The sequence below is a fragment of the Talpa occidentalis genome, unplaced genomic scaffold, assembly GCF_014898055.3.
Source record: "Talpa occidentalis isolate TD23 unplaced genomic scaffold, MPIMG_talOcc4v2.1 talOcc4.10, whole genome shotgun sequence".
Lineage (NCBI taxonomy): Eukaryota > Metazoa > Chordata > Mammalia > Eulipotyphla > Talpidae > Talpa > Talpa occidentalis.
Genome location: NW_023600993.1, coordinates 1821632 through 1849043, shown reverse-complemented (window position 1 = coordinate 1849043; position 27412 = coordinate 1821632). Strand labels below are relative to the sequence as shown.

The window sequence follows — 27412 nt, the reverse complement described above, 5'->3', positions numbered from 1 at the left end:
CAAGCCCTTGCCGAAAAGGAATGTGAAGCGTGCACCGTCTGCCTGTCTCTTCCCGTGTGTAATTCACGGGCTACAGCACACCTTTATTCTGCACAGGAACGCCTCCCTCCTCATGTTCTGGCCAGTAATATTTAAAATATAGAAATTACATTCATTGAAATAGGCATTTCTTCACTTAGAAAAAGAATCAAAACTTTTTAGGCCCGGTTTTAAAAGCAACATGCTGTAGCTGACTTATTTTGGTGGTGGTTCTCCGCATGGTGGAAAGTGCCACCCCTGCAACTGGCAAGAACTGGAAACAATACATTATTGCAAGTGTTCTAAAAAAATCAGAACAAAACTAATTTATTATAGTTCCGTCTTCATTACACACCACGTTGGTGAGTCAAACACAACAAAAATTATTGTCTTTTCTTTTAAAAGTGTCTACTAAAGATAAAAAGAATAAGGTAACAATTAACGTGTAGTTTGTTACATTAAAAAATCTGATATACATATTTCTATTGCCTGTTAGCTTGTTCTAAGCCTCTTTAACTATTACCAAAAAAGGTATTGTTGGAAGGTAAACATTCAGTTCAGTTGATACAACGTTACAGTACAGCCAACTAATGTGTTCCAGAAGGTGACAAGGCCGGCCTCAGCTTCCGCGCTCCAGCCCGCAGGCGTCAGGACTGCGCGCAGCTCTTCGGGGACACGGGGCCTCCCACAGATGGCTTCAGAAGGGGGGGCTCTTGCTACTGGTGAAAGCACAGGGGCCCCGGCCTGCCAGTCATCATTTTATTGAGCATTGTAGTTAGAACAGCATTATTGAGTTTAGCACAACAACTAAAACAAAGTAATAGGAATAAGAATAATATAATAATCATAATCATGATAAGAATAAAAACCAAACACAGCCGGAGCAGGCGCCGCCGCCAGCCGTGTCGAGTCCTTGCGATACGCTATACTAAAAAAATCTGAAATATCCACCCGTCCTCTCCGCTCTGCCACAAACCAGCAAAGTCAAAAATACGCAAGTCTTCCCCTTGTTACTTTTGCAGAATAAAGCAAAAACGTCTTTGTGCTCCTTACTACCAGAAGCGAAATAGCCACTGGGTCACCACATGTAGTAGCTTCTGGATGTGTCCACCTGTGTGGGCTTGGGGTCTGCGGGGCCCTCTTTGTCCTTCTCGCTGTCGCCCTCCCAGAGGTTAATGAGGGGCGGGTACAGCTCATTCAGCGGGATCGAGGAGGTCTTTTGCATATACTTTTTTAAAGAATGGTGGTAGTTTTTCCTCTTAACCCTCTTGGCGGTGTACACAGCGATGGAGGCGAGGCTGACGACCGCGAACATGGACCCCATCACCGCGGCCAGGGCCGTGCTGGTCTCCTGGTCAGACACGTCCAGGGCGAAGGCGGCGTTTTTGGTGGTGACGTTCACACAGGACTTCTGAGTCTGCTGGTGAATGTTGGACACGGTGAGACACACTTCGTAGTCCGTGGAAGGCTGCAGATGCGTGAGGTTGTACTCGTGCACGTCCACCGGGACCCTGGCCGTGTAGGTGATGTGGGGATTGTCGATCTTCATGGTGGCCGACGACCACTTCAAGTTTGACGTCATGACGTTCGAACTCACCTTCCAGGACACCAGGATAGAGTGAGATTCTGTCTGCTTGACGTAGATCTTCAGCACCTGGGTGCCATCCAGAAGCGTCCCGTTGACCTTCACTGTTACCACGCGCGTGTCCGCCCCTTCGACATTCTGGGCGACGCAGGTGTATCTCCCCGAGTCTTCGATCTGGATGCTGGTTATTTCCAAGGTGCCTTCGCCACTCAGCTTGTACTTCTCTGAAAGCAGGTCCACGGTTATCTTCCTGCCCAGGGGCGTGACCCAGTAGATGTCAGGTTCCGGCTCGGCCATGGCCCGGCAGTCCAGGAAGACAGTGGTGCCGATCTCCGTGTTCAGATGGTTCGGGAACGTGTCATGAGCGATCATGGGGAGGCACTGCTCGCTCGAGTCCTGGGTCAGCACCTCCCTGACCGGGTGCCCGCGGTACTCGGGCGGCGTGGCGCAGTGCATGGACAGGGGCTCCATGAAGCGGATGTTGGTCTTGTTGGAGTTGACCCAGTGGATGACACAGTCGCAGCGCAGTGGGTTGCTGTGGATGCTGATCTCACGCAGGTTGGGGAGGGACTCCACCGTCTTCTGGTAGACGGCGTTCAAGGCGTTGTTGTTCAACATCAAGCTCTCCAGGGCAGGGACGCTTCGAAAAGCCGCGCGGTGGATGTAGGAGAGCTTGGGGTTGTTGGTGGCCTCCAGCTTGGTGAGCTCGGGCAGGTTGTCCAGGGCATAGCGGTCCACGGACACCAGCTCCCCCATGTTGTTGATGCCCAGTTCCTTTAACCGGAGCATGTTTTTGAAGTCCCCTTCTTGGATTTTGTGGATGGGGTTTTTGTTAAGGTCCAAGAATTTCAAATTGGGAACTTTTTGCAGGGCAAGTTGAGGGACTTTGACCAATTTGTTGTCATAAAATGACAGGCTCTCGAGGCTGTCCAGGCCCACCAAGGCATTTCCAGGAATGTCCGTGAGGTACATCCCCGCCAAAACCAAGCTTCTCAGATTCGAGAGGGGCCTGAAGTTCATGTCCAGAATGCCGATCACGGGGTTCTCCCCAATCATGAGGATTTCCAGGTTGGGTGTTGAGTCAAACCAGCGACTGTCAATAACCTTCAACCGGTTGGAGTTGAGGTGGAGCCTTAGGAGGTTTTTTAAGCCCGAGAAAGCGTTTGCAGAGATAGTGCTGATCTGGTTATGGTTGATGTAGAGTTCCTGCAGGTTGCTAAGGTCCTGTAGACAGTGGTCAGTCATCTCCGTGATCTGATTCTCCTCCAGATGCAGGGTGGTGAGCTGGGTCAAGTTGGCCAGCCCTACCTCCTTAATGTTTGTAAAGTTGTTCTGGGAGAAGTCTAGCTCGGTCAGGTTGAAGAGCTGCTGAAGCTCGTCCACGGTCTTGGCGATGTTGTTGCTCTGTAAGAGCAGCACCTGGGTGTCGCTGGAGAGGTTGCTGGGGATCCTCGTCAAGCGGAGATCGTTGCAGTCCACGGTGGCGGCTTCTCTGTATGTCGACTGCGGGGTGAACCAGGGCCTGATCTCACACACGCAGAGCTGTGGGCACTCGCTGTTCTGCAGGGAAGACCCAGTCAACGAGGTCACGAGCAGGCCCAGCGCCAGCCGGTAAGCGGCTAAGACGAAGCTCATCCTCGCTACGCCAGCTTGCTGAGCAGGCCCCATCCCTGATGCCCCGGACAGCAGCGAAGGGCTAACACCGGGTAGGGCCTGTGGGGGCGCACCTGCCGAGCAGGGTCTCAGGCACGATGTGCTGTATAGGATCCCGGCGTCGGGAGGACGTTTTCCTGGACTCCTCAAGAGGCAGGACACGCCTGGGCGCCTTGACTCTGCCTCTCAGTGCCAGACATGTCCACAGCGCAGAGACCCGAGAGCACTTCCGTCCAACAAGCGGGGAGATGGGCCTGCAAGTGAGATCAGGACAGGTGTTAGGTTGCTCCGTGCTTTTCTACTAAAAAGGCATAATCACTTACAAATCCATTAACAGAATTTCAAAATGACTAGGACTTTCACAGAGCAGTGCACTTGTATTTGCATCCAACTCACTACATACACTAAAACGTGTTACCATTTTCACAGTTGGGCTGCTTTGTATATTTGGGTAAAATCACTGAACACACCACACACCCACACCATACCACACACACACCCCCCTCACAGTACATCCACATACCGTGGGAACATTCAGAAAAGCCCACAGGCGAACTTCAGAAACTACATATATTTATTGTAGTAGAAAAACCCAAAAGGTTATTCTTTGTACAAACAAAACCTAAAAAACAGTTTGTTGAGCTAGAAAAGTATTATTGAAGACTGCAATTCATTATGAGTTATTTATATTTTAATGAATACCTCATTTATTTCTCAGGAATTCTCTTTTCCAAGAAGGTACAACCTATTGACATAGTGAATGCTTTTCTAGTTCAATTATATTATAAAAAAACTAACACAAACACAAAAGGAAAACTGACATCAGTCTTTCTTATGGTCCAATAACCACTTCCGATCTTTACCAAATAAGCTAGTAAGGGGCTCTGCCCCACACCGTAGTTTTTCATTAAACACACACTTGTGCCTGTGTGTGGCCATGTGTCTCACATGCCCAGTTCCTCCGTCTCACGACAGTTATTTGCCATTGAATAGTCATTGACCATCGGTACGTTTCTCTAACCTCTTGAGGCCGAGGTCTCAGATTCTTCAAGTATAAAACAGGGCCGGTCATAAAAGCACCTCTTTCATAGGATTATTGAGAGAATTAAAGGCTTCTGCGGAAAGCAGTTAGTGTAGTGGCTGGCAGACATGAAATGCTCATAAAAGTTAATGTATTATCCCCTTGTATTTCTCACCCATTTCAGTTTTAGCTCGAGTAGTTTCAGGAGGACAAGTGAAAGGAAGGTGGGATATTTGATTTCATTCAGCCGTCGTGTGTTGATTTTTATTAGGTCTTCTGAGGTCAAATAGGTATTGTCCACCTGCTTGCAAACATGATATTAATAGTTAATGGTTCTAGTTTTCTGGATCCCAGTCACATGTAGAAAGGCTGTAATATGCATCCGGTGTCTGTCTTTTCCAAGACTAGACCCATCACTTGCTAAGGTATTAAAAGTAGTTCTAGTCTCTGCATTTGTCCCGCTGCAATGCACTGCATGCAGGTGCTGAGGGGACTTCAGTGACTAGTGTTTTCTTCATTCTTACAGCTTGTAAAGATTCGACAAAATAGAGCATATCATGTGTGTGAGGCCTCGTGGCCAACAAAGAGCAGACGCTCAATCCAGATTGTCTAACATAGCAATCCTAGATACTGCCAAGCATGGTCACCCTGTGACTGACCACCAGAGAGCCAGTCCTGAAGTTCTAGTGCTGGTCATGTGTTCGTAGGAAAAAAGAAAAGCCCTGTATTTTGTTTCCTTGTTTTACAAAACACACAAACCAAGTTACTGGTCTAACGATATAAAATTTAAAAAAACCATCCAGTGCAGAGCCAGCGAGCTGGAGGAGGAGAGGGGCCGGGGCCGGGGCCAGCGCTGGAGGCCGCCTGTTCTCCCTGGGGAGGAAACACGTGTGTTCTCTTCCCCCGTGTGGCTAGCTCGCCAGGTATCATCTGCATGTTAGGAAATCACCTGATTCTGACTTTCATCAGAAAATTTCATAAACTTAAAACATACTTTGGGGAATAACATTTACAAATGTTACTAACACCACAAACATTCCACTCTTTGTATTTCCGTTTAGAGTAATCCTAAAACAGATGCAATGACCACGATGAATGTTCAGAAACACTTAGGAAAATTCCTGCCACAGATTACTCCTTGATCTTGATTGAAAATAGAAAAGCAAAAGAATAAATCTACCTTTCACAACTCTGAGATGAGTTCAACCAATTTAATGTTCCGATGGAGTTTAACCAAACATGGCAGGAAGTAAAATGTGTATTAAAATCACGTGAGCCTCCCAAAACAGATACTGCCACTGAAAAACATCCTTTATGGGGCCACACTTTGAATACTGTCATGAATAATGCCTCCATTTTACTTTTAAATGCTATGATTTGATAACAAGTGTTCAAGTAAAAGGAAGAACTTAAGTGATTAAACTTAGTGAGGAAGGCATGAAACGGAATCTCAAGGAACCCTCAATAGCCAGAACGACTCTGAAAGGAACCAAGTTGGAGACTCCCCAACTTCAAAACATACTATATCGTAGCAGTCTGTCGGTGACATGGTGTTGGCATAAAGACAGACATACAGACCGAGGGGGCAGAAAGCTCTGAAATAAACCCTTCTGTTTGTGATCAACTGGCCTTTGACAAGACTGACAAACTAAAAGAATTGTCTGTTCAACAAATGTGTGATACTCACATACGAAAGAATGGATCCATAGCACACCTACACCAGTTACAAGTTACTCCAAGTGGATTAAAGACCGGAATTAGATTAAGGTCTAATCTTCATCTGTATTAAGAGCAAGAACTAGAAAATTAGGAGGAAACATAGGAGAAAAGTTCAGAACATTGCGCCTGGCCATGATTTCTAGCACAGACACCCATAGCACAGGCAGCAAAAGCAGACGCAGACATGAGGGACTACATCACACTTTAAAGGTCACGTCTGCATAGCAAGGGAAACAAACAATAGGGTGAAAGGACAATCTAGAGAACAGGAAAAATAATCTGCAAACCACGTATCTAGGAGAGGTTTAGTGTCCAAAACATACAAGGAACTCCTACAGTACAGCAAGAAAATCCCAAATAATCTGACTAAACAATGGGCAAAAGATTTGCCCTAAATAATGGGCAAAAGATTTAAACAGACATTTCTTCAAAGAAGCATGGCCAATAGGAAAAGAAGCTCAACATCTAGAGAATCGTGGATCAAACCACAGAGAGATACGTCCTCACGCGCTCGGGGATGGCGACCATCAGAAGAGCAGAAAATCACAAGTGCGACAAGGCTGTGGAGAGACTGGAACTGTGCACGGAGCTCCTCAAAAAAATCAAAAACTGAATTACCACTGACTCAGCAATTCCAATTCCAGGTGCACACTGAAAAGAATTCAAAGCAGAATCTTCACGAGATATTCGCACTGGAAATTATAGCCCTGCTCATGGTAACCAAGGAGCAGAAGCAACTCCTTTGTCCACGAGTGGACGAATGATAAAGCAAAACGTGGCCTGTGCATAAAGCGGAATATCATTCAGCCTTTTAGAAGAAGGAAGCCTTGTCACAACGACAGTGTGAACCTTGGGGAGCTCCCCCAGGTGAGGTCAGCCAGTTACGGGGGAAAGGCTGCGTGATTATACCAGAGGAAGTGTCCAAAGTAATCAGTCATCGAAACAAAGTTGAAAGGTGGATAGGAAGGGCTGTGGGCGCGGGGAGAGGAAATGCTGCATGGCGTCAGCTTTGCAAGCGCCACAGTTGGAGAGCCCTGGCGTGCCGCTGCACCTGTACACTGGACGTGGACGCTGGCAAGTTCAATGTCAGAGTTTTTTTGGTCATAATAAAAAAGTAAATCCATGGTAATTCAGGCTGACTTTTATCACACACATACTGTCTAAAAGTCTGCACCAAACGAAAAATGGCCGGTGGAGATTTTAAAAAGTGAAACGGCTCTGTTCTCGCGCTGGCTGGACCAGGTCCGCTGTTGCCAGCACGGCATCCCACAAACAAGGCTGGCAGTTTAAAACAGTCCCCTCAACACCAAGCGTGACCTAGGAGGACCAGGATTGGCAAGGGGTACGTTTCAGAGAATCCACCAGCAACCGTATAATCAGGTGCACTGCTTTTCCCAGCAAGAGGAGTTTGGGACACTCTGCTCAGATATACAGTTCCCGAGGGAGAGACCCTCGTAGCCCTCCCCAACCCGTTCTCCTCATGTTGTCAGGTCCGAGTGGGTGTCAGCGCAACAGCCCTCAGGACTGGTAGAGCTCTGGGCTGAGATCCTCCTCCTGGGCATTAAACTCCCATGTGGTTGTACAAAAGAAACAAACAGGACGTGCCGGTCACGTGACCTCCAGTTGTAGGGACACCCCGAGTTCTCAGCGGGTAGCAGGAGCCCTGCCCTGGGGGATCAGGGGAGCTGAATTCAGACTGCAACTTGCTCACTTACTAGATATTTCCTTGTACAAACTGTCAGTGCTGTGGGCCTCCGTTTCCATAGCGAGCGTGAGCGCTAACGCTGTCTACATATGCCTTCTGTGAAAGTGCCACTAAATAAAGCAACCCCCGTCCAGTGTCCAGCCCGGAGTCTGGAAGCATCCAGCACACAGGGCCCTTGCAGACACTCGCTGGCCACAGAATTCCTCTCACCTTGCAGGCCTTTGGGGAGGTGACAGGGAGCAGACTTTTCATTTTCAATTTTTTTCCCACTTTACTTTCATCACATTTTAAAATATTTATTTTTAACTGCAGTAGTGGTAGTCTCCCTCCCCACCCCCACCACAATCAGATGTGCTCCTCCGAAGCACCTGTCACCAGCCACCCGGCACCAGCCACCCAGTCCACCACCAGCGTCCACTGTTAAATGAGCAAAAGCTTTTAAAGACCCTTAGGTACGGGTAAGACAAGTGGATGTTATTTACCATTCTTAATATATTTTCCAACCAGTATTGGTGGATTTAGCAGTATTAGAAATCCAGAGAACAGATGTTGCACGAGGGCTAAATCAAAGCCGCGTGCAGGCAAGCAATCGTGAAAGACAAATCTCCCTCCTGGAAACGACCCTCTCACAGACACTGTCGTCACAGCAAGGAACAGCGCCCCAGCAAACAGGAAGAACAGTGCCTTCGCAGGGCCTGTGCCTGTCTGTGCGTTCTCTTTGGAGGCCAAGTTCATACCATGTGCCCGACGTTCAGGAAAATCCCTCTTAGCTCTCGGGCCTGGGGAAGCATTGAGATTCGTATCTGCTTTGGGCTGGCTTGAGGCTGGGGGTAGGGGGAGGTAAGGCTTTGGGCCCTGTAAGCTTCCCCTGCCCTGTGGGGTTAGCAGAGGCATTAGCTCAAAGCAGTTCTTCTTCTGGGAGGAGGAGCCAGGCCCTCCAGGAGGTCCCTGGGGGAGCTGAGGGCCCTGGCTGCTGCAGGCGCCCGCCCTGGCTGCTCCACTTCCTGCACCGGGAGTTTAGCACAGATGTAAGCACTGGCTTCTGGAGACAGACTTGGCTTCAAGTTCAGTCTGCGACCTTGGGCATGCTCCTGATGCTTTCTTTCTGAGTCTGGGTTTCCTTTTTTAGGTCATGAAACCTACTTTGCAAGGGTAGCGAGGTAAAGAAAGAGGCGGTGAGTGTAAGGCCTTTGGCAGAGGGCCTGGCACCCAGCAAGGGCCGGTCGATGTTAGCTGTTGTCATTCCCAGGTCTGCCGTGTCCTGCTGAGGAGGAAGGGGGGGTGGGCAGAACCGAGGAGAGGTATCAGGACTCAGTCTGCAGGGGCCGGCCGAGGCCTCCCAGCCGCGTCGCGGCAGCACGTTCGCTGGGGTTCACTGGGGCTCCGTAGCTGCCTTGGGGAGGAAAGGCCTTCCCACCGCCCCGTGAATGCCGCATCCGCGGCGACCGTTTTTAAAGGCTTCCCCTGTGGACTTTCACAGGCCCCTCACCTGTGTGACTCTTAGATCTCCTTCTCCAGCCTTTTCCCAAAAATTATGTTCCTTATTCACACATTACCCAGAGCGAAATGCCCACAGTGTGAGCTGGGAGCCCCGTGGAGGGCGCGTCACCACAGCCTCCAGCTGCGTTGTGGAAATGATGTGCCCCCGCAAGGGCACGGTGGGGGTGGGGCCGGGCACTGGAGGCCCGCTCAGCTCACTCTGGCCTCTGGGCTCGGAAGCGGTGAGGCCAGATGAAGACTCCCTGCTGTCCAGGGCTCTGGGCTGCGGGCCTCTGCGTGTCCGCTGCTCCTCCTGGCAGGTCTCTCCTCCTCAAGTTGCGCGCTGCGCGGCACTCCACGGCCGGGAGCACCACCTGGGCCCTGGCACTTTCAAAAACTGTGTTTAGTGTTTCTCTAAAGCTAGGAAAGCGTCGCCCCGGGAGGCAGACAGAAAAGGACCGTTTCCTGGGGGTCCTGGGCCCTGGGACGAGTCAGTGCCGCTCCGGGACACTGGTCTGGGGTTGGGAACGCAGCGGCACCTCTCAGCCCTCACGCGTCCCCTTGGGAACTCCAACTTAGAGGCCCCGGCCAGGCGCCGAATGCCTGAGTCCATGTCCTGAAAGTGACACCGAACAGAACTTTGTCTCTGTTCCGAAACCCAGCCCTGCGCCGCTGCCCTCGCTGTTGCTCACTGTACCCCGCATGGCAAGACCACGTCTTCCTTCTTACGGAGGAAACCGATGCGTGAGATGTTCAGTCACGTCCCAAGTCCCACCCCCAGAGCGTGGCGGGCTGGGCTCGCCACCCCCCGCTGGAACCCAGGGCCCACCTCGCACGGTCACTCTGCCATCCCAAAGAGCCCGGGTTTCCAACCAGATGAGCGGGACCGCCCATGATGCCAGGGGTGCAGGTGGGCTGGCCGGGGGCCGGGTGGCTCTGAAGACAACACAGGCTCTTCCAAGTGATGGGAGCGTAACAGATCCCAGCAGAGCGGGGCGGTGGTTTTCCTTGGTCCCGCTGCGATATCTTCTATCCCTTGGCTAAGAGGGGCGTAGATTCTGGAATGCTGGAAAGATCCTAAATCGAAGTACAAGGCTTTTCTGTAATTTGACTTGCTTTGAATCTGACGGGACAATTTGGTAGGTCCCAAGATTTTTCTTTTATTGTGTTGCATTGTATTTTAATATGAAACACAGGTTTGTCAGCAGAGGTCCTTTTAGCACAGACTAGACCAAGGACACATCTCAGAAAAGGCTCGCCCCGCACACTCCCCTAGCCCTCTTCACATGACTGCCTTTGAAATTCAATCCCCCTGTTTTCCCAGCTCACTTCCAGGAGGTGTTTTCAAAGGCAGTGACATCTTTGGCATAAGAAAAGACCCACACACCTATTTTAGTGAGACAGCGCTAGTTACATCTCTGCCTGCTAGTCCTTAGCGCGTCAGCTGTGCCGTGTCACGGTGAGCCTGTGTAGAAAGGGTGTCCTCTCCAGGCCCCAGCTACACCTCTCTGCGCCCAGAGGGTGCTGATACCCCAAGCATTGCCCCGCGTTGTATTGGAAGAAGTGCTCCAATGAGTCAGATCCTTCACCAGGCAAAGCAGCAAACAAGGGATGGGCATCTACCCAAATAGTTATAAATTCAGTCACTCCGGGTGCAAAGATATTGACGTTAAGAGAAATTGTTAGCCCAAGAAAGACAGCGCATTCTCCCCCGACGGTGCCGAGCCCTGCAGACACGCGGGTTCTGCCCCCTGCTCCCACCCCATGTGCTCTGCGCCGAGGGTCCTTCTGACCGAGTGGGGAGCGGCCAGGCAGGCCAGGGTCCTGGCAGGGGCTCGCGATGGCACCCAGCATTGCACCCACTCTGTGCTCACAACCCTGTGAGGCGGGAACCAGTATCTCCTGTCTTCACAAGTGACAAAAGGTAGACTCAGAAAAATAAGACTCTGGCCCGGGCCTTGGCGTCTGCAGTGGTGGGGGTTCAGAGTCCAGGCGTTGAGGCCACAGCCCAGATCCTTCTCCTGGGCTGCCCCCTGCAGGGTAGGATGGTCCTGGCCAGGACTCAGTGTGCCAGCACCAGAGCCAGTGAGCCTCGCTCTCGGGACCCCACTTCTGTGCCGCTCGTGAGTCAGCAAGGCCCAGAGCAGCCGGCCATCTCCTTCACAGACACTCGGCAGATAAGTGAGATATCTGACTAGTCCATGAAAATGTGCTTCCCGGTGCCCAGATGTAGCAATTTGAAGCTTGCAAATATTGACTTTCCAGCTTCATCTCTCCTGCATCTGCACCGATACAGACCTTGCGCCTTCAAAGCGGTGCTCTTGCTAAAAATTACCAGAGCTTGCAGCCCGCACATATCTGCTCCCCACTCACCCTCATGCTGGGATTTGGGAAAAGCCTACTCTGATTCATTCTTTTCTCCAGACCCTGATGAAATCTGGAGTCAGTCTAAATGCAAAAGAAGTGCAGTGAACTGGTGCCTAATTTAATTAGAGGAATTCACTTAAGCAAATGCTGATTGGGCCTTCACTGGGTGACAGGGCAGGGCCAGACCCGCCCTGAAAGAGCATGTAATCCTGCAGGGAGCGGGGAGGGGAGGCAGGAGGAAGGAAGGTCGGCAGGAAGGGCAGGGAGGTCTGGATCCCTGGAGGAGGGAGCAGCCGCCTGAGCCCCGAGAACAGCTCTGCAGATGGGGCTTCTGCTTGGTGCTGCCAACAGGGCTGCCGAGTAACTCCCGAGCCCTTGAAATGTGAGTGTGCAAAGGACAGGTGGACCCTTTTTACTGCAATTACTGCCTCTAAATAGCCAGATGTGGCCAGCGACTACCCCCACTGGGGGATGCAGCCCGAGACCGCCCCCCAGCTTAGCTGTCGGTAACCCAGGGAGCTTTGTAAAAATGCATGTTGTAATGTCTCATGGAGGCGCAGGATAGGGGGATCGGAATGAAAGACACACACACACACACACACACACACACACACACACACACACACAAAACACAGCTCAGCCTGAGTTTCAATGCTCCAGCCTCAGGCCCTCCTGGCTGGGCCTGGCCATGACTCATGGGCTCAGAGGCCCGGCAAACGCTGGCCGCGGCTGACCCTGAGACAGGGCTCCACGTGGCTTTGCTCTAAACCACCCCCCCGCCCCTGGTGCTTCCTCCGGTTGCTCACCCTCATGTTCTTGGAGGCCCCCCAAACTCTAAGCGAGTCTGTCCTGGAGCCCAGGGCCATGCCTCACTTGGCCCATGACCCTGGGCTGGGTACAGGGCCCGGCCCGCAGCTGCCCAGCAGTGTTGGCTGCAGTGACCGTGGCAGGTCACCGGGCTCGTTCACAGTGTCTTCGCGGCTGGGGTCTGAGCCCCAAGGGACAGAGGCGCCCAGAGCAGGGAGGACAAGGGTGGGCAAAGCCAGCGCACCAAGACGGCAGACTCTGGAGAAGACTCCTCATCTGAATCCAGAGGGATGCAAGGAGAATTCTTCGTTCAGAATGTCAGGAGGAGGCCAAGGAAAGTTTTCACCAGAGCAGAACTCCTGGCTTCCAGGCACATGTCAGCTTGCGCCCTCGCCCGCCTTGGAATGGAAGAGTTGGCAGGGAGTATTTTGCATAAAAAAGAAACATAAAAGATGGCTCCCCAGACACAGCACAGATTTGCTGCAGCCAGGGCTGCTGACTGGCCTGTTGCAAACCCAGCGTCTGTGGCGAGTTTGCAGCCAGAGTCAGGCGTGTGCGGACGTGGCGATGGCGGCTGAGTGACTAAGCCTGGGGGTGACAAGGTACCCATTGGTTTTCTATTTCAGGCTTTAGTTTCTTCTCATCAAAAACATATGTCGTTTGGGATCAGATCCTTGAGTCAAAGAAACTGCAAAAGATACGAGATAAAAGTAATTCCAAAGCTAGCATGGAAAATTCCTGCGGTCATGGGAACGGTGGGGTTGGTTCCCGAGAGCTAGGAAACGACCTTCCTGTTTCCCACTGGAGGAAAGGGCTGGAGGGCGCGGTGCGGGAGGGTCCCCTCAGCCTTGGTGCCCCCAGGGAGAGACTCCCCCGCCACCCCGCATCCCCACCACACCTCGGGGCTGAAGGTTGTTTTCAACCCCTTGTGTTAACCATAGGGAGGGTGGGATCCCCATTTCTTAACATGAAAGGCTGGGGTAGACTCTCCTAGGACCTGGGGCCCCGAGTTCCTCATGCGCCCGCTTGCTGTACGCCAAGCTCCTGCCCTCGACGCTTTGAAAGTCACGTTCCAGACAGTGTGAAGAGTTCTTGGGCCAGTGGTCTGTCTTTAAGCTCCTTTTAAATCTCAGCTTCTGCAACTGGCCACGGGGTAGGAGCAGGAGAACGTAAACATCTGCTTAGATCACTTGTAGGATCGAGAAAGTCTGTCTTCTCCACTTCCGAGACACGCGCTATGGGCACAGCTGGGGTCGGAGCAGCCGGGACCTTGTTGGACCGAGTCGCTGACAGCAGGGGACGCGGAGATGCCGGAGCAGCACCGGGCGACTTCCGCTGCTGTGTCGGTGCCAGCAAGTGTGGTGATGGCAAAGCTATCAAGAAATTAATTTTCGTCTTTTAACCAAATTATTTTAATTCTCATCTCATCTCATTCGATATGAAATAATTGCTTTGTAATTACTGACGTGATTAAACGTTAAATAAATGCTAAATCTTCTGTTTGGCACCTAGATGCGCCTGCCAGGCTCAGCCTCCTCACGTCTGTGCAGGCACTTCCCGTGCATCACTTAGTATTTGCACTGCAGACAGATTGCCGTGTTAATAAATGTTGCAGAAGGAGCCAGTTGCTGTAAGGACTCTTGATTGTACATTCAACACTCCAGAGAGACCAGTGAAAAAACAGACTCATCGTGGTGGGTCTAAACGCCCGGATGTGCAGGCCGCGAGGACAGGGCCGCGGATTCCTGGCCCAGCCCAGCCACACAGTCCCTCAGGCTGGACCGGAGCTGCTTTCCTTCCAGGCCAAACTCCCGTTTAGTCTGGAAGAGTGAGAACAACTTCTCACCAAGACAACGGCGCGTGCTCCTGTCCCTTTCAGGGGCGGTGCTTGGCGCTGCTCGGAGAGGTTCTGTGCCGTCTTCTGTTAGGTTTTTAACCCACGGTGCAGTGAACTTTATTAGGGATCTGGGCTTTTAACATAATTTTTATCTAAAACACCCCAGTGTCCTTAAGATGGGAGCCTGTACTCCCGGTGCCTACTGGCCATACTTCCCTGAAGGGTCTCAGTGCTTGGAATGTGCCTGTTAAAAGACTAAGTGCTCTTTAAGCTAGACGGAGAAAACGCCAGGGGCATACTAACTTGGAGACCAGTGGGTGGCCGTGGACAGTCTTCAGCCACGAGTCCCGCCCACTCAAGGCCAGAGGCAGCTGTGCTCCCTGCTGGACGGTGCAGCCTTCCACCTTCTCCACCCGGCGCTCCTGTGTGGCTGCAGAATACCACTTTTTTTTTTTTAGAGGGAAAATAAACCCATCTGTCCCTGAACTCTTAATATAAACTTGGTTTCGAGTTCTTCTAAACTATTTTTATGTGACTGTTCTAATAAGGACCTGGGTATCTTCAACCCCGGGAGGGAACGGACACAGTACAGATGCTTGCCTGCGCCAGCCTCCCTCTGAAGGGGGGGGGCTGCAGTGGCTCTTCAGGGAGAGGGTCACCTTGGCCCAAGGACAGGAGGACAAGGGTGGTGAGGCTAGGCTAGGTCACCCCATGGCAGAACCACGCCCTGGAGAGCGCACGCCTTATCACAGCGCCCCCTGGAGGTCGGTGTGAACGTTCCCCTTTCGCCGCTGACATGTCAGAATCCCCGCAGCCGGCTGGGTCCAGCCCAAGTCTGCGGCCTTCTGAAGTCAGGCCCTTTCTGAGACACACCTACCGGCCCGGCAGTGGGTGCACCGCTGCCAAACACTGGGCGCCTCACCTGCCGGGCCGAGAACTAACCTGCAGCGTGAGACCTGGCCAGCCAGACTAGGCTGGGGGCAGGGGGCTTATAAATGTAATTTTCTGAGCAGCTGGAGGCTTCCTAGGAAGCTGTTAGTGTATGTTCTGGCCTTTGATAAAGGTGGGTATGGTTTTTTCCTATATATTTTTCTTAAAGGCCCTGCTAGTGAACTCATATTGGAAATCTTTCGTTTTATATCTAAATCCTTTGTAATTAACTTAATTCCTCTTTTCTCCTAAAAGTGGACTCCAGGGGAAGAAAATTCTAATGAATTAGGATTTCTGGTAATCAGGTTTTTAAATTGTTTTGGTAAATTAGAATTAGGTGAAAGCTGCCTCCTGGAACTGGCAGGCTGCTTCTTATCGATCCTCCTTGCTGCCGTGTGCGCCCCATGTGGGTGCGTTTGAAACCAGTGGCTGATACTCAGCGTGCCCACATCACAGTGACCCGGGCGCCATCAGTCACAGGGGCACATCAGCGGGATGGTCCTTGACACCCTGCACAGGCTCTGAGTGATCAGCCGGCACAAAGGGAGAACATGCGGGCAGACGCGTCAACTACAGTGCGCACGGCCTTCTCTTCACACACATGCCTTACTAAATTAAAAGTAAAAAGAATAATTTTACTTGACTATCCACGTTCTCCTTTATAACCATTAAAACATAAAATAATCAATGGTGGCCTGGGATTGCTTTTATTACTTTCCTTCCTGGTTTTCGAATAGAAATTGTAGTTACTCTTTGAACTGCAAAAGTCGGAATCTTTTTTTAAATGAAGCGAAACCTCGGTTATCTCTTAGAACAGTTGACTAGATAAAAAGTTTATTTCTTCATAAAATATACTTTGGAATAAACGGAGTGCAATCTTATCTACAGGACTAATATGATCCCTTAAAAGTTTTCTGTAGAATTTTAGGGTTAAGGGGAAGCCACTAAAATTGTGGAATGTCCAAGTGGTTACAAGAGTGAGGAAATGTGTCTTAATGGTGGTTTATTATCACTTCCAATTGTATTTAAATGGGGTTAATTAAGGCATAACTTGAAAAAGAGACCAGAAAATGAGAATTACATTCGTGGGGAATTAAGCAACTTTAAGTTGTAAGCTTTGGTGACTTGGCATACAATGTGGGCGGTCAGCTGATTAAAAAACTTAATGGCTTTTTAAGTCTCAAAAATCTAGGTGGCGCTTGAGGCACCCCGCCTGGTCTCTGCAAGAGGCACCCCACTCTCCTGTCCGGCCCCAGCGCCTTCAGGGTTCTACCCACCACTGCCCCCTCTTTACCCTTCAGTGATACACTGACTTTTAGGGTGCAAGTATCCAGCAGGCATTGCAAAGCGTGGGACTGGAGTTTGGGAAGCACGGCTAGAGAGAAGCTTGGAAGGTTTTCTCATGAAGGTCTGGCCCATTAGACTAAGATCACAGGAGGCACAGAGAGACAGCAGAAAAGCAGGTCTGTGATGCAGGGGGCGGGGGAGACCCCGCCTTCCCCTGGAAGCTCAGAGCAGGTGTGAAGGTGTGAAGGCGGGCTCTGCACTTCGCTGAAAAAGCAGGGACTTTGACTCGCCGTCTCGCTGGTAACTATTTGGCGCCGGTGTCCGACTTTGGTTTTATGTCCACATAGAGACGGAGCCGAAGCAGGTGGTCACGGGCAGCCTGCGGACGCGGTGTTGGGATGGCCCCGCCCCGGAGCAGGGCCCTCCACTGAGGCCCCATCAGCAACAACTCCCCGGACCCCAGCCCGTGGGCTGAGGCGCTCGCAGGCCAAGCCGGGCGGCTCTGTGGGGTCTGCCCAGGCCAGCAGGCAACACCGCACGCTGGGTGGGCAGGCGGTGGGCTGGGTGGTCGTCCTCGGGCCGGCTGTGATTAAGGGGCAGAGCAGGGTGAGGAGAGAGACGATGGGAGGTGGCAGAAAGTGCTCACCTGCCCGCCCGCCTGATGTCCCCGCCACAGGCGTCGTCCTCACCCGAGCCGGGAGGAAGCTGCGGGCCCTGGCCCTTGCCCACACAGGAGACTCTCCCGGCGGCCTCGGCCCTTGCAGCGGGGCCCTGGCGGGTCCACGCGCCGGCACTGGCCCTTCCCCCGGCGGGTGCTCGGAGCTCGGAGCAGCAGGACCCCCCCCCCCCGCTGGGGCCCGGTGCGTGGCGCGGGGACGGGGCGCCCACGTCACCCAGAGGAGAGGCGGAGGGTCTTGTCTCAGGTGTGGCTACTGGCGCCCTCCCCGCGCTGCTGACCATGTGCAGAGTCACTTCCTGCAGCGTTTGGTGGAAGTGGCTGCGTCATAGGCCCCGAGAGGCTTGGAGGTCCCTACGCGCCCCCACTTCAGAGGTTACTGTGGAAAGCGGATCTTGCCGGGCGGGATTTATGACGGCAGCGCCCAGACGTGTGGCTGACCCTCCAGAGCTCGTTGAGCGCTCGCAGAATACCAGGCGGCGTTGGAAGGGGCTGTGGGGTGGATGCACGGTGCTCTTCCGCCCGGGTGGGCCTGCAGGCTCGCGAGAACGAGGAGGCAAGAGACAGGCCGTGTCGGGAGACCGTCTGTGGGATTCCACAGCAAAACAACAACAGGGACTCACACACGACGGGTCAGTTTGACTCTCATCCCACCACATCCTCGCCGGCTGATCTCAGTTCAAAGAGTTAATTTGCGCCCTAATCGCCATCGTGCCTAGGATGGAGGGCGCTGTCTGTGGGGTGAAGGACCTGTGTGCGGGGGTGGGGTGGGGTGGAGGGTGTCATCCGCAGGGGAGTGTTGTTGTGCATTTGTGGAAAGGCTCTGAGCTGGTGCCCAGCAGGGGACAGTCCTGACCTCAGTCTTGCGAGGGCTGTGAGGGCAGCCCCACCGGGCAGGTCTTTTTTTCTGTGAATTGGGCCACATGAGACGGATGAAACGTGGCCCCTCCCAGTGGAGCTTGCCCCGTGGTGGGTGATAAAGCCTCAGTCCCGTCTCCACAACACGGAGAGCACGGCTGTCCGAGCCCAGAGAGGAACCCGCCAGCCAGCAGAGAGCATGGCCTGGGGGCTTCGAGGTCTCCCTAAATGAGTGACATTTAGACCCAGGTCTCAAGGGGACACGAGAGTCAGCCAGATGCAGGGTGCAGGGGAGAGCTGGTGGGTCCAGACCTGGAGGCTGGGAGGCGCTGGCTGTGTCTGAGGAGCGGGAAACCCCACGTGGCTTAGAACAGACAACCTCAGAGGCTCCTTCGCATCCCCCAGGGGGTGCTGGGGGCTCCGAGGAGCAGGACCCAGGCCACTGCACCGGGAGGCTCAGGACCCACGTGCTGGCGGAGGGGGTGCTAATAGAGGTGAACATGTCGTCCCAGATGAAGACAAACTGAGTAGAGACAGGGATGTCTGGGTCCTGGGGCCCGTGAGGCCTATGATTGGCCTGAGTAGAGCCCCCCCCCACCCCCTGTGCCCTCTCGGAGGGGTGATGTGCTCCTCTCAGCATCCTCAGGAAAGTGCTCGCCGGCCCCTCAGGGGGGCGAGAGGGGGGCGGTGAGTGGTACCCACTGCCCCAGAGCCCAGAGTGTCTGTGCTGCTGGTACCCGCTTCGGGACACTCTGGTTAGACCGGGTAGACTGCGTTGCGTGCATGGGGTGCTCCGTAAGTAGAGGTTATTTCCAGCCCCCAAAGTTCGAGGAAAACAAGGCCCTTAATTCTCATCTCCACGTGAAAAGGAAAGGCTGTCACAGGCAGGTGCTGGGAGGCTAAGTCGCGCGACCTGTGGCCATGTCGTCCCCCGGGTGACCTGGTCTGGTCGCCTGACAGTGGACCCTGGGGTCGGCGCCCCTGGCCCTGCTAGTTCTGACAAGGTCTCGACTCTGACTCCCCTCTGGGGTGCGTTACCTGTGAACCAAGCCTGTCCTCTCTCTCCAGAAACACGACTGTGAGTTACGAGGGGAGTGAATGGGGCACTGGGATACGTCAGAGCGGGAGAGACAGCGGCTCCAAAGCGCAAGCTGGAGACAAACAAAAACATCTGTGACGTGCTCCTCTGCGTGCGGGTCCTCAAGCGCGTTAGCAGACTCGAGAAGTCTTGTGTTGCAAAGCTCTGGGGGCCACAGCCGCAGGAACCCCTGCACCAGCACCTCGTCGGAAGGTCCCGTCTCTGCCTCTCAATCCTTCCACTTGACTCTCACACCGGTCAGGGGTGCCAGTTTTCAGCCTCACAGCCCCTCCTGCTGTCACCCCTCGAGCTGTCCCGGGGCCCGCCCGGCCCCACAGCCCTGTGCAGGGGGCTCTGTGCGGGACATCGAAGGCCCAGCCCAGCGCCTGTGAGTCGGGGTCCGCTAGCACCCCCAGGGTGCAGAGAGAGGGGGACTCTGGGGCTGCTTGAGGGCACAGAACTAAGCGCACTTTGGAAGCAATCGCCAGCTCCACAGGCGCCTGGCTCGCGGGCCCGGCATCCGGGCGGGTTAGGGGGCCCGGAAGCAAAACCGTCTTTAGGAGCAAATCTCAAGCGGTAGTTTTTAATATTGCCAGCCGTGAAAAAGCTCTTGTAAAAATTATTCCGTGCTTTCATAAGATTCCGCAATCAGCTTATCTCTACAAATATCAAAGACAGTCCCTTTTTTTTGAAATTAATCATCTTACTTCTGCTTCAATTCTTAGACGTCTAAAATTAGACAAGATGATGTAACTTAACAAGCAGGTGACAGCAAGGAGAATACAATCTCAGTGGCCATTTTCATCTATTAAAAAGTATTTATCTTAAATAAGATTTAAAACATGCTGTTAATAATTCCAATATGGTTTAGTTTAGAGGGCAGCTCAGGGAAGATCCGGTAAGAACACTAGGCTGCAAAGGTTAAATGCTGAAGATGTCCCATGTCACTCGACACCGGCTCTGCTTCGACCACGGAATGGCAGAGTCTCAAGGCGGCGTGGGCTGGGAGAGCTGCCGGCGCAGGGCCCTGGCTGTAGCTGCCCTTAAACCTGGAAATGGGTGGGGCGCGGGCACCATCCCGAGTGACAGCAGCCGCTCCCTGAGCGGCACCTGCTCCGTGCTAGTGCTGCACGTGCTGGGAATATGGGGGGGGGGATCCTATGTGCCAGGCTCCCCGCTGCTCAAGCATCCGTTTGCAGGGAGCCCAACTCTAGTTAATGGACTCAGCCCTGGGGCGACCTGGAAACGTCTACCTGCAACTCACCTGGATAGTGCTGTGGGCCCTCACCAGCATTGCCCGCACCCCTGGTTTTCCCTCCTCGTGACTTTGAGGAGACCCACATTTTGCATGAGGCCCACCCCTGAGGAGGCAGGAGCAGGCTGGCTGCAGTGCAGAGTCTGCAGCCGGAGGGCGGCAGCACTAGCTGCTCCCGGGCCTTCTCCCTGCCCCCTGCCGCGTGGACCTCGCTGCACAGAACTGCTGTGGGTGCGGGAGCAGCGGGGAAACCTGGGGGGTGACGGTGAGAAGGTTCCGTTTGCGTCCTGGAGACGCTGAGCCCCAGGCCAGAGCCCGGCAGATCTCACCACCTGGGGCCCGACTAGGAAGGCGAAAGCCCCTCTGGGCCTTGCAGCTTCCAGGCCTCTCCGACGCACGTGGGGGCAGTGAGGCTGCCAGAGCTTTAAGACCAGAGCCACAGAGAGCTCTCTCCGAAACTCACTTTGATGTGCAGGTCTTATTATTCAAAACAAAAGCACCAGCTTCCCTGCTTTGAGCCAGGCCTGCCCCGCCCTCGCAGGGGGCTCCAGCTCCCTCCCTGAAAAGGCAAAAATCAAGCAAAACCAGGACACTGGGCCACTGTCTTTTCTTCCCACCTGTTCTGGGTTACCTCATTTTCCTGCCCTGGGGTCTGTCTCCTAGGACCCTTTCCTCCCAGCTCTCACAGTATTTTTTGAGCTTTTCAATCAGTTTGTGCTGTTTCAGCGAGTCTGCTTAGGCCTCAGGCATCTGGGCAGGGCAGCTCTGTCTCCTGAGTGTGGCTGTTTAATCATCGCGTCCCAGGACCTTCCTGGCTGGTTCCCTGGGAACTGGGGTGCCGAGTCACTGGCACGAGCTGCTGTGACTCCAGGGCAGGACGTACCAGGCTGACACGGAGGCCCAGGTCCCGAGAGGCAAGGACTGGAGGCCCCCAGCTCCCTCTCACTAGCTGTGCGGCCCCAGAGAGATCTGCACGAGGGGCCTCCAGAGCCCCCTTCTTGGCCAGTCAGACCTTACATGGGCTCAGCGGCTCACACAGGGCCACACCAAAGCTGTCCACAGTATGGCCCCCTAGTTACCGAGAAAGGGAGCGTGGACGCCGCCGCCACTGTGGTGAAATGCGATCCCTGCCTGGGGCATCCATACAGCTTGGGATTCTAGAACCAGAGCGCAGTCTCTGGTCAGTTCAGCCCATCCTCCTGTCACCCCGTGCTGTGCTGCCACTTGCTCCTGGCCGCCCCAGCCTAGCCTCATGCCTGCCCGTGGCGGAAGCCGCGGAATCCAGACCACACCCTCCAGGGAAGGAACGCCTCCTCCCCTTGGGCTTCTAGACAGTCATCTAGAAGGATCTGCCCGCCGCGGCTGGAGTCTGCTGCCGCGTGCCGTGCTGGTGCTGCAGAGGTGGCATGTCCCGTGGCGTCCCTGGTGTGTTTCTTAAAGCCTCCGCGGCCCACTCTCCATGCGGCCAGCCCCTTTCTATAGCCCCCGCCAGTCCCGAGGGCGCCAGGGAGCAGTGAGGTCTGCTGGAGCGGGGCCGCTGGGCCTCGGTGATACTGATGAGTGGACGTGACACCGTCTCCGGCACTTCAGGGTGTGAGGTCACCCCCGGTGCAGGGAATGCAGTGGCAGCCCCACCTTCCGTCCTGACAGCTGACAAATGTCTCCAGATAGTCCCAAATGTCCCGAGGGGGCAAAATCGCCCCCAGGCCCTAACTTTTGTGCTCGCTCTATCTGGCAGGCCGCTCTTTTCATACCAGGCACTGGGTAATGTTTCCCGAACCCAGGGCCGGTGGGGACCCACTCACTATGTGCACGCTGCGGCCATCATGCTATCCCTTGGGCTGTGGCCGGCTGGACACAGCTGGCACTCAGCACAGCCCCTGTGCCACTCGCTCCACGGTCACAGCCGCACCCTGTGTCCCAGGCATAGTTCTTCCTCCCCAGAGGGCCCGGGTGAGGGAGTGTCCTACGGGGGGGGGGGGGGGGGGAGGGGGAGAAAATTTTGAAAAGGATCCAAAACATCTCTTAGCTCTGGGATTAGGGGCCAGAAAAATCACCTTGCAGATAAGAATCTCGAGGCTGAGTCCCCCAGACCTTTCTCTCTCCGTGCAGTTGTGGCACCCGGGGCAGACGGGAGGTGAGGTGAGGTTCCCTGCCACGGTGACTCTGGAGACCCTGGCAGGAGGGCGTGGAGCCCAGGAGGGCGCAGGACCCCGAGGTCACGTGCTCAGCCTCAGCGCGGGCCGGGCAGCGCCTGCGCCCCACTCCCTGTACAGTACTTGATTACAGTGATTATTACAGATGCAAATTAAGACTTATTACTATTGTGAAATAACAATGCAGGTTAATGATATTCTTTATTGCCATGCTAACGTTTTTTGCTAGAGGGGAAAATTATAGGCATGAAACCAATTAAGCAACCTTCCTTTCTCGGAAGCCTCTTTGGTTTTCCCAAACGAAGATTCTCTCTGTGCTTACTGCTCCGTGGTGCAGACGGACGCGCCCGTTTCCCAGGTGTGTCCGAGGTGGACACGCACGTGGCGCCGTCCATCCTGCCCATGCCAATTCAAGATGAGATGCTGATACACCATCTCACAATGGGCGCTCGTAGCAGGAAGAGCAGATACCGTGAAATGCTTATTTAGTGGCCATCCTCCTGGAGAGGAGCTGCCCTGGACGGCAGCTGCCCCTCCCGCCGCCGCCATGGGTGCCTCGCTTCCCGGGATGGCCACAGTGGCTGCGACTGTCCAGAGTTGCCCCTTCCTCTAGGTCCGCCGACTCTCTGCCCAAACCTTTCACGTAGAAGGACGTCATGTGCATGTAGCGTTCATGTTGCTGTGGTAACCAGAGAATGCCACCCGTGTGTCCGTTTCACACACAATGAGGGGACAGCTGTGCCGTCCACGTCTGCCAGCGGCATAATAGATGTGATCCAGGATGGCCTGGGTCAGAAATTACAGCTCATTTATACCAATCGGGGCTTTCAACAGCATCCAGCCCCGAGCTGGAGAGAGCAAATGAAGGGACTCAGCCAGTGCAAAAGCCGTTTTCATATCACGGCCTCACCAGAGTGCCGGGCAGGCAGGGCCGGGCAGGCAGGGCCAGTCTGTGGGCACTCGGGTCAGTCCACGTCGGTGTGTCTATTGTAAGTTTGAGTCTGGTTTCTTCATGTCAGAGGGGTGATTTTCAGTACTAGGTGTGACGGGTCCAGCCAAGTTACACGTAACGTTGGTTGTGGTATTGAGGCAGAGCCTGCCCGCCGGGCAGCCCTCGCTGCGGGGAGCCCGCCCTCCAGCTCCAGGAGCCAGCAACCTCGTTACCAGTGAGAAAATTGAGGCTAGTGCAGTTAAGAGACTGATCCAAGATGGTCCAGACTCGCTAAAAGTGACCCGCTAATAGCTGCTCACCAACCAATAACTCAGAAAGTTGCTAGCAACACCCTACCTGGGCTAGACCTTTCGAAAATATTCCAGATGAAAGCAATGCAACAATATGTAAGCCTGAATAATGTTACTGAAAAAAACAACTGTCACACAATAGGGTCTATATTTGCGTTACCGAATAATGAGCTTCAAGGTAGTACAGGGCGTATAAGGTCTGGAAATACACACAATATTTTATCATGTAATGTAAATGCAGTGTCAGGAAACCATTTATTAACATCTGTCGGTGCCTGACACTTGGAAGCTACAGCATGTAATATATCTACGAAGTGGGTGAGTGATAATAGGCTAAGACTAGAACATTTAGAAGCCAAGTTCATTGAAGACTTTAGAACGCCTGATCCCTGTTCAGCCACTGCAGTCCTGAATTTTACAGTTAGATTTTAATTTTTGTCTCTGTTTGCACTTTGAGCCAAAAGAAGAGAGAATACATATTTTCCTAACTTCATCTATATAATTATAATTTCATCCTAAATAAAATATTAATCAAAGCCCTATTCATGAGTTAAAGATATTTCCACTGTTCCCAGAAGCCAGAGTACGATTCTGAAGTGGAACGTACTTTATCTCCAGATTGGCTTCGCCCAAAATAGATGTTTAGCATAATGATTTTGAAAAATTAAATGCAATATTTGAACAACCTTACATTAGTGCTTAAGTGAATCATTCAAAGAACTATTATTTTGTAGCTTAAAAATACATTTTAAGAATGCATTATGAAAGTTTAGTAAAATGACATCCAGGTCCTATAATTTACCGTATTTTATTTATGGCTTAGGCCCCATGGATGGTGGCATAACAGTTCTGGTTATTCATATTCTGATATTTATATCCTACTCAGCCAGCTTGGGGAGCAGCACGGCCGCTCTGCGGAGGCAGATCTTCTCCAGGGCCCGCTGGGTTTGCTCCCAGGAGCACCGCTGCTTTAGACTACGCGGTACAGCAGCTCGGGTCCAGGGGCTGGTCTCACTAGGTTCAGAGCAGGGAGGGATGTTCCTTTGCCCTGTGAGTCTACCAGACAGCCCAGAGCTACCTGTGCTGTTATTCAGAACCGAGGCCGCAGCGGGTGGGGCTAAGGCTGCGGCGGTGGAGTGACCCCGTCCCGTGAAAGAGCTCTTGGTTACCTTCGTCCCTCTCACTGCGCTCAGGCAGGACAACAGCCCGAGACAGGGTTGCACCAGCACGAGGCTTTGATCATCATCGAGTCTCCACGTTTGTTTCCAAAACACCCAGGTGCTCACTGCCCAGCGACTGGTTTACAGCCTAGTTTAGAAATGTCCAGTGCGCCCTCTGGTTAGCCCAGGCCCCTAGGGAAGGCAGAATCCAGGGTCAAGAGCCACCGAAGAGTTCATCATAAGACTTGTTACTTTCATCCGTCTAGAAACCTTGAAGACAGATGCTGCAATCTTGGCGATAACAGTTTCTTATTTAAATTTTACTCAGCTCATTTTTCCCCTCCTGGGAAAATACTGTCTTACACGTAAAAGCTGCTGAGCCCGCAGCTTAGGAGAGAACTTAAGGAGATATGTACATCAGCAGACCAGGCTCTGTGGCCTGCACCTCCCTCCACCCCGAGCCCTCAAAACAACGCCTTTTTTGAAAAATGTGTTTTCCCCTTCCTTGCACAGGCCTATGAAATACAGGGGCAAAGGTGATCAGTGCCAGGAGCTGCCCCTCCCGGTGTGTCGGGTGACAGAAGGGATGGTGTGTCCTGGGTACACCTGGCTAATGTGAGCCCAGGCAGAAAGACCCTGTTTTGGGGTCTGCTGTGTGGTCACCCTCCCATCCCCCCACTGTTCAGTCCTGCGGCCCCTCTGGCTCCGTCCCCCCAGTTCTGCAAGCTTGGTGCCCTCACCAGAGTAATTATGACTGGACAGTGAGCCTCCAGTGAGATCGTCACGTCGGTCAACTACCACTCTCCACTGCGGTGTGTCCCTGAGGACGCAGAGCAAATGTGAACAGGAGCGGGATCATTACACAAAAAGAGGTCGCTCGGAAAGTTGAGAAGTCAACACCCACGGTCTCAGGCCACCAGCAGCAGCCAAAGTTGCCCGCTGCCGTATAAGCGCGTTCCCCGCGTTCCCCTAACTAGCCCAGGACGTCCGGCCTGGCGCTGCCTAGCACCCACAGCCAGGTAGGAGCCCGCAGAGCTTCCGGTACAATAGCACTCGGAGACTGGCTCTGCAATAAAGGGGTCAGCGTGCCCAGGAATCCCCAAACAGAGAGACTCACAGTGCGCCTTTATTCCGGGTTCTTAAGGTCTATTGTCAACTAAAGACTCCTTGTCTTTTCAAATTCCTTCGTGTGAATGGATGAGGCCAGACATCTGCCAGGATTCGCTCACATTTGCATGCAAATCAGAGACGGGGACACACATGGCCCCAGGGACCCACAACACCACTTTCACTCCAGACGCAGATCAAAGTGCCTTCCCGAACTTTCCACTCCTCGGCCCAGCTCTCCGATGAAATCAAGAACAGATTTGAGAACTATTAATTATTTAGGCCATGGTGGTGGCAAAACAAAACACCATGTTCCGAAAAGCCTAGCAGCAGAAGCCAAGCCAGCAGGACCTGTTCCCCACGAACCCGGCGTTCCTGGTTGTTCTGGGCCTGGCAGTGGAAGTAGCAGGGGTGCCCTGCGGTTTAGAAAAGGGCTCATTTTCCTGAACTCCCGGTTCAAAAGCCTGCAAACCACTGGCATCCCCTTACTCACTCACTCACTCACTCATTCGTTCATCGCGGGGCTCACCCCTTCACGCAGGACAAGCGCTGTGCTTGCGGGAACTCGGGCAGGCCGGGTCCCGCCTCCCCAGCAGCTGCAGGCAGGATCTCCTGGCCCCAGTGCGGGCGCCCGGCGTGCCCTGATCCGGGGCTGGGCTTGGCCACCTGTCCGCCGCGGGGCGGCCCCTCCACCCCAGCCTTGGGGGGCGGCGCTGCGGGGCCCACAGCCCCCTCCAGCCGCACAAAGGACACTTGCCGGCAAACTTTACTGGATCCGGACGCGGTCGGTGGGGAGCCGGCGCGGGTGGCTCCAGGCGCGGCTGAGCCCGCGCGGCCTCCCCTCCGCACTTAGTTGCGCGGCTCTTCCGCGCCGACCCCAGGCCCCGGCCGCGGGTCCCGCCCGGCGCCTTCTCACCCGCAAGGCCGCGCCGAGCCCGCGCTGCTCTCGCCCCGCAGCCGGCGACCTCCCGCCCCGCGGAGCAGCCCCTCCCCGCCTCCCCGGCCGCGGCCCCCCAGCCCGCCCGCCCGCCGGCGCGTGCCCCGGTCGGGGGCCGCGGCTTCTCGGTGCCCCGACTCGGTCGCGCTCCCCGCTCGCCAGCCGCGCCCGACCCCAGAGCCCGCGCCCGCGGCTCCCCGGCCCTCCCGGCCCGCCGCGCCGCAAGTTTGCCCCGCGGTCCCTCGCGCCGCCCGGGCGGGCGCACCTACCTCGCGGCCGGCGGTGTCGGGGCGCGCGGCGGCGGCGGGAGGCGAGGAGGCCGGCGGGGCGCAGCGGCGTCCGCCCCCAGCCCGCGGCGCGCGGCGGCTCGGGGGCCCGGGCCGAGCCCCAGCGCCCGGGGCGAGGCGGCGCCAGAGCAACAGCTGCGCGGGCCTGCGCTCCCGGCCCTCGTCCGCGGCAGGGCGGGCCGGCTCGGGCGAGGGGCGCGCGGAGAGCGGCGCGGAGGGCGGGGCCGCGGGCGCGGGGCCCGGGAAGG

The 27412-nt window shown here is 54.3% G+C and overlaps 1 protein-coding gene across 2 annotated transcripts; it reads right to left on the bottom strand.

The window, feature by feature from the left end:
* Positions 1-27184, bottom strand: LRRN1 (leucine rich repeat neuronal 1). Of its 2 annotated transcripts, none has more exons than XM_037522028.2 (2): positions 27147-27184; positions 1-3510 (listed from the first exon to the last, which is right to left on the bottom strand). In XM_037522028.2, exon 2 carries the CDS (start codon positions 3269-3271, stop codon positions 1097-1099), a length of 2175 nt encoding a protein of 724 aa, XP_037377925.1. In that variant the 5' UTR covers positions 3272-3510; positions 27147-27184; the 3' UTR covers positions 1-1096. The 2 variants fall into 2 exon arrangements, with proteins under 2 accessions (XP_037377925.1, XP_054550547.1); XM_054694572.1 differs by lacking the exon at positions 27147-27184 and adding an exon at positions 26470-26486.
* Between the last annotated feature and the right edge of the window lie 228 nt (positions 27185-27412).